This window comes from Heteronotia binoei, chromosome 1, assembly GCF_032191835.1.
Source record: "Heteronotia binoei isolate CCM8104 ecotype False Entrance Well chromosome 1, APGP_CSIRO_Hbin_v1, whole genome shotgun sequence".
In the NCBI taxonomy this organism is placed as follows: Eukaryota; Metazoa; Chordata; class Lepidosauria; order Squamata; family Gekkonidae; genus Heteronotia; species Heteronotia binoei.
Window position 1 is genome coordinate 253,650,564 of NC_083223.1, and position 5,958 is coordinate 253,656,521.

The following is a 5,958-nucleotide window of genomic DNA, read 5'->3' on the forward strand; positions in this document are numbered from 1 at the left end:
GCGTTCCTGCTAAAAAAAAAAAAACACCTAGAAACAGGGATGCTGAAACAGAATTGGCAAGCTAATGACATTCAGGTTCATCATCCCTAACACCAAAATAAAGTCCCACTACCTCCCTGGCTGGCTACCCGGCTCTGATGTCTTTCCAGCAGTGTTTTTAACGCCTTTTGCCGCTCCAATCCTGACTCAAACCTTTATTTTGCTTCTATTCTTTGCCAGCTTTTGTGCTTTTGCTTTCTCAACTTGGGCGAGCTAATCTTGTTTGGCTCACATGTATGCACAGTAGAAGGTGTGGAGCAGCCACCTCTCCCATATGCACGCACATGTTGTACTGCATGTTGGCGTTCCGTGTCGGGCAGCCAGGCACAACACGAGAGACTGTTCCATCTGTTCCTGTCACTCAGACTGCAGCTCCTCCTCTTCACTATAAAAACCGGCAGGCAAGAGAAGCCAGGCAACCAGTTCTCACCTGGGGGGGAAAAGAACACACACACTTCTCTCTGGAGACTGTGCCTGCTGATTCCTTTTCCTTGGGTGTTTATTCCTGGGCAAAAACTCCAAATGTTGGTCCAATTGAGGACAGCTTTTCAACAGGCTGGCAAGATGTCCGAATGCAACCTGTCCAAACTGGAAGCCAACATTCTCGTCATCGGAGCTGAGAAAGTGGGGAAATCAGGTGAGTTGCTTTGAGAACAGCCTGCGATGTTTAGAGAGCTATCTTTATACCTTGTCTGAACGATTGTTTCTGTGAACTGTATTCACCTCAGGGCAGGGATCTGTCTTTTGGTTTATGCCACAAAACTGTAGAGGAGCAGGAGCCATGGGGTTGAGCTTTGAATGAGGAAATCTCTGCTTCAGATCTTGACTCTGCCCTGAGTTCACTGGTGGGGAGGGGGCAGTAGGCAAGCCACTATTGCCGCAACCCTTCCTTCTGAAATATGGACATTATCACATCGACCTTCCTTACAGGATGGTTGCAAAGTTTGCAATAAAACCATGGATGGGATGCACTTTGAACATTCAAAAGAGCTATGTACGTAAAATGAACTGTTATTGCTCCACATTGCCTGTGCTATATTATTCTTGATTATATGTAAACTGTCATAGAAACACAGGATACAAAAGGTAGATCCTTTTCTGCAAGGAATCAAGATTTAGACTGGGGTGGCGGGAGGAGGAAGAGAAGAAGAATGAAAGAAGGGACAAGTTCTGACTGTTGAAAGGATGAGTTTAGATTGTCAGAGGCGTGCAGCATACAGGGCAGAGGTACAGCTTAGCTGTGCAATGTGAGAGAGCAGTTCAGCCTGGCTGTTTCCAACATTCAGATGCTAGCAGTGATGTGAAAGTGGGAAATCAGTGTGTTTTAACACCCATATCTGTGCCAATCATGTGCACAGTGGTGTGGGGTGTACATGATTTTAAAAGCAAAAGATGTTTGGGGGTGAGAGATACCAAACTTTCAACTTCCGCCGGCAATTTACCTCCCCCTAGTCTCTTCCCGCAGATGCTTCTCTCTTCCACTAAACTCCCGTACAAGAAATGAGCTTAACTGAGAGCTGAGTGGAGGGAGGGCAAAGTGGAGAGACAGTAAGAAGGTAAAAAGTGTAGGAGGGGAGACCGCTGCTTTCATTACCCTCATGCTGCTACTGTGATTTTAAAAGATGGACGCACACCTACACACCTCTTTCTCCCCGACTGGGGCACATCTGAATGTCAACTCATGGATGTGCTGCTGTTACATCCAGCCTGGTCCTCAAGGCACTGTGTGCGGTACCAGTAATCCCAGGCAACTTCCCCCCACCAAGATACCCTGAGAAGGTACCCTGACTGTAACATGCCTTACAGTCAGGGTACTTTCTCAGGGTCACATAAACGATCCTGGGAACATTGCAGCGGGGAGAGGCCCTCTGCACACATGCAAAATGCTTCTGCCACACTAATGATTAACCCCCAACTGTACACAGAAGGGTTTTCAGGATTTTAGAAATTCAGCCGTTATTAGCGTTGCCAGGCCTATGTTGGAAAATACTTGGAGACTTTGGGGGTGGAGCCAGGAGAGGGTGGGGATTGGGGAGGGGAGAGGCCTCATCAGGATACAATGCCATAGAGTCCATTCTTCAAAGCAGGCATTTTCTTCAGGGAAGCTGATTTCCGCCAGCTGGAGATCAGCTGTAAAAGCGGGAGCTCTCCAGGCCCCACCTGGAGGCTGGCAACCCTAGCAATGCTGAATTAAGTGAAGCCTCCTGGAAGGGAATAGATCACTGCTACCAAGTGTCTTCTGGTAGGTGGCTGGGGTGTTCTGGGGTGCATGTGGTTGTCCCCTGGCAACCGGCATTCAGGAGTACGCTGCCTCGCACCATGGATCAAATGGTGCATATCAGCTCCATGCATATGAATAGCATGGTCTCTCCATTTATTCATGGTTTGAGTGCCAAAGATGTGACAACTGAAAAGGGCTACACAGAGCAAAAAAAAAGATAAAATCAGGAAATCTTGGGTACCCAGTTTAATCTCCAGGAAAAAAAGCCATTTCACACAATGTGCACAGTGATCTTAGTTTGGTTGTCATATACCTGGCAGAGGAGCCCCGTGGCGCAGAGTGGTAAAGCTGCAGTACTGCAGTCTGAGCTCTCTGCTCACGACCTGAGTTTGATCCCGGCCGAAGCTGGGTTCAGATATCCGGCTCAAGGTTGACTCAGCCTTCCATCCTTCTGCTGGGGGGAAAGTGTAGATGACTGGGGAAGGCAATGGCAAACCACCCCGTAAAAAAGTCTGCCATGAAAAAGTCATAATGCGACGTCACCCCAGAGTTGGAAATGACTGGTGCTTGCACAGAGGACTACCTTTGCCTTTTACATATACCTGGCACAGAGGTGCTGCTGATCCTGGTAACCCCATGACGTCCATGTTTGCAAACATTTGCTGTTTGCACTTGTGCTTTATATTTTAAGGTCTACGCTTGCAAAAGTAATGTGCAAACTGGTACAAAGACAATGAAATCAGTTTCCGATGGCAGGTCATCATTTAGCAGACAGGGAGGTTACTAATCTCTCAGAGAAGGATATAATATGACAATGCAAAGTTGTTTTTTAAAATGATCAGTTCTGGCTGGCGTGCTTCCTCAGGAGCGAGCCCAAATGAAATAGAATCAGGGTTACCAGCTCTGGGTTGGGAAATACCTGGAGATTTGGGGAGTGGAGCCTGGTGAGGGTGGAGTTTTAGGAGGGGAGGGACCTCAGCAGGGTGCAATACCATACAGTCTACCTTCCAAAGCAGCCATTTTCTCCAGGGGAACTGATCTCTGTAACCTGGAGGCCAGCTGGAATTCTGGGAGGTCTCTGGCAACCACCTGGAAGTTGGCAGTTCTAAACTGAATGCAAACATTAGTCCTTGTTGGGGGGTGTCCTGCAGGATCTTTCCCAGCAAGGGTTTCTCCCTGAAGACAGGAACTATATTTTTCTAATGTCACTGTTTCTTCCATTATTCCAGCTTTGACAGTCCGGTTTCTGACCCGAAGGTTTATTGGAGAATATGGGAATATCGGTGAGTCCGCTTTCTAAAGAATCCTTTGCATGTCTCAGTTCTGTTACTCTTCCTTTCTCAGTCCCTTCTTTCCATTCTTATCAATGTATCTTCTCATTTCTCCCTGTTCCCCTCTGCAGAATCAATTTACAGCCACAACATGATGATGAGTGGCCGGGAGGTTCACGTCAATATCTGGGACTCCATCTGCCCTCAGGTAAGATACCTTGGTTTTAAATAGGTTTTATTAGGTTTCAGGTAAGATACCTCTGGAGAATTTTCCAAGCTAGGGCTCATAGCAAATATGGACGCCTCAGCTTTTGTCCCTACTGAAGACTCAAACAGCTTAACAATTGTTTTAGCTGTGTTGGTAGAGAGCAACGCAGGAAACATACAGAACACCAAATTAGGCTAGCATTGTTCTCTTTAGTATTACACTCAGTCTTAGCCGATGAGCAACCAGGTTAGTCCCCAACAAGGCATGGCACCACCCCTTCAACAGAGGGGGGAGAAGACGAGCAGGCTTCTCTTGACACTTGTGTCCACCCTGTGTTGGGCTTGGGGTACCAAGTTCTCCCAGAGGTGGGAGGTGACAATAATTCTGGGGCCCCATTCTGGACTTTTGTCCAAGGCCCCAGAATTACTAAAACCAGCTTGAATTACATTGAGCTGCTACTGAGACACTTCAGTATGCCAGCAACCAACGGGGCAGACTCAGGAGATAAGAAAAGCCCTTCTGGATTGGCCCAAAGGTACATCTAGTTTTATAGTGAGTTGCCAACCATGATCAGACACTGGCCTCTTAGAAGCTGACAAGAGAGCATGAGAAAACAATCGTCCTTCCCACTGTTTCCCCCTCCCCAGCAACTAGTATTTAGAGGTAGACTGCTTAGAGTGCAGAGGCTCTACTTAGCTATTATGGATAGAGACCACTGATAGACTTGTGCTCTGTGAGTGTCTACCCAAGAATCTTAACAAGTGGCCATCACCTTAGCTCAGATTCCATAAGTGAACAGTGTATATAAGAACATAAAAGATGTGCTTGGTATGCACTGGTCATAGAAAGATTATAGGAGGCCCATGGAATTATATTGCCCAATGTGCTATGTACCCCTGCTATTTGACTTTCACAAAAGTGGTGTGCCCCTTGTGGAGAAAAAATGAGAGTTTGAAGGTGGCAGGGATGGACAAATGGATTTCCAAGCTTCAGAAACCAAACTAGGATCAGCCGTGGTATACGGTTCTTCCATTAGGGCTGTAATTTGATATAGCTGGTCAATGAAATTCGAAATGGATACAAGGGAGGAGTTTAAATTAGGGCTGTCAGCTGCCATGTGGAGCCCAGACATCTCCCAGAATTTCAACTGATCTCCCAACAACAGAGTTTTGTTTGCCTGGAAAAAATGGCTGTGCTTTGGAGGGTGGAGTCTGAGGTCTCTCCCCTCTCTAAACCCTGCCATCCCCAGGCTCCACCTCCAAAATCTCCAGGAACTTCCCAACCCAGAGTTGGCAACCATATGGACAGCCACAGAGGGTCAGCTGATGTTTAATACTTAACCTACCTGTCACACACTTCGATCAAATTCTATAATCTGGTTAGGCCTAATTTGATTTCCAAAGCCTGGAGGTGGACTTCCGAGGTTGCCACAGCAACCTGAGGAAGTATTAAGGATGGCCATTCTACTTCTCCTCACTAATTCTGGGTTCTCACTCCAATCTCCACAGACTGCTGAGTTCCAAGGCTGCATGAATGAGAAACAGGTCCGCTGGGCCGATGGCTTTATTCTGGTCTACAGTATCTGTGATCGCACCAGCTTCCATTTTGCCCGCCAACAGCTCCAGCAGATCCAGCAGCTGAAGAGAAGAAGAGGGGCCATGAAAGTCCCCATTATTCTGGTGGGGAACAAACGGGACTTGCAGCACCGGCGGGCAGTCTCCAGTGAGGAAGGACGACTCTTGGCTCTTTCCACAGACTCAAGCTTTTTTGAGATCTCCACTGCAGAAACCTACCATGGAGCCTTGGTGGTCTTCCACGAACTTCTGGACATTGTGCAGGATTCCCGGAGCTCTGCCAAAAAGGCGGTGAGCATCAGAGGACTCGTACGGAGCATGTCAGCTGTCTTTGGGCGAAGGAGAACTGATTGAGGGGAAAGGCAAGAAGAAAAATAGGATCCTAGAGACAAATGGAGCAGTAATCCTAGTAGTGGCTGTTCAGCTAGATGGAACCTCAGGTGAAGTTACCACAGAAGGGAAACGTGGAAAATTCCCGCACCAGGTTCCAGGAACTACGGACAACTACAAATGTATCAACTGTTTACCACGTCCTTTTGGGCTGAGGAGAGTAATGTGAACAACAGATAATTGTTTTTTCTCTTGCTGGCATAATTTTGCATCTCTGGAAATCCTTGTGTTTCCACTTTCAAAACAGTGTTATCA

The 5,958-nt window shown here is 47.2% G+C and overlaps 1 protein-coding gene across 1 annotated transcript; it reads left to right on the top strand.

The window, feature by feature from the left end:
* Positions 1 to 484: 484 nt before the first annotated feature.
* LOC132587871 (ras-related and estrogen-regulated growth inhibitor-like protein) lies at positions 485 to 5,667 on the top strand. The gene is made up of 4 exons (XM_060260267.1): positions 485 to 676; positions 3,490 to 3,543; positions 3,663 to 3,739; positions 5,248 to 5,667. Exons 1-4 carry the CDS (start codon positions 562 to 564, stop codon positions 5,665 to 5,667), a joined length of 666 nt encoding a protein of 221 aa, XP_060116250.1. The 5' UTR covers positions 485 to 561.
* Positions 5,668 to 5,958: the final 291 nt, after the last annotated feature.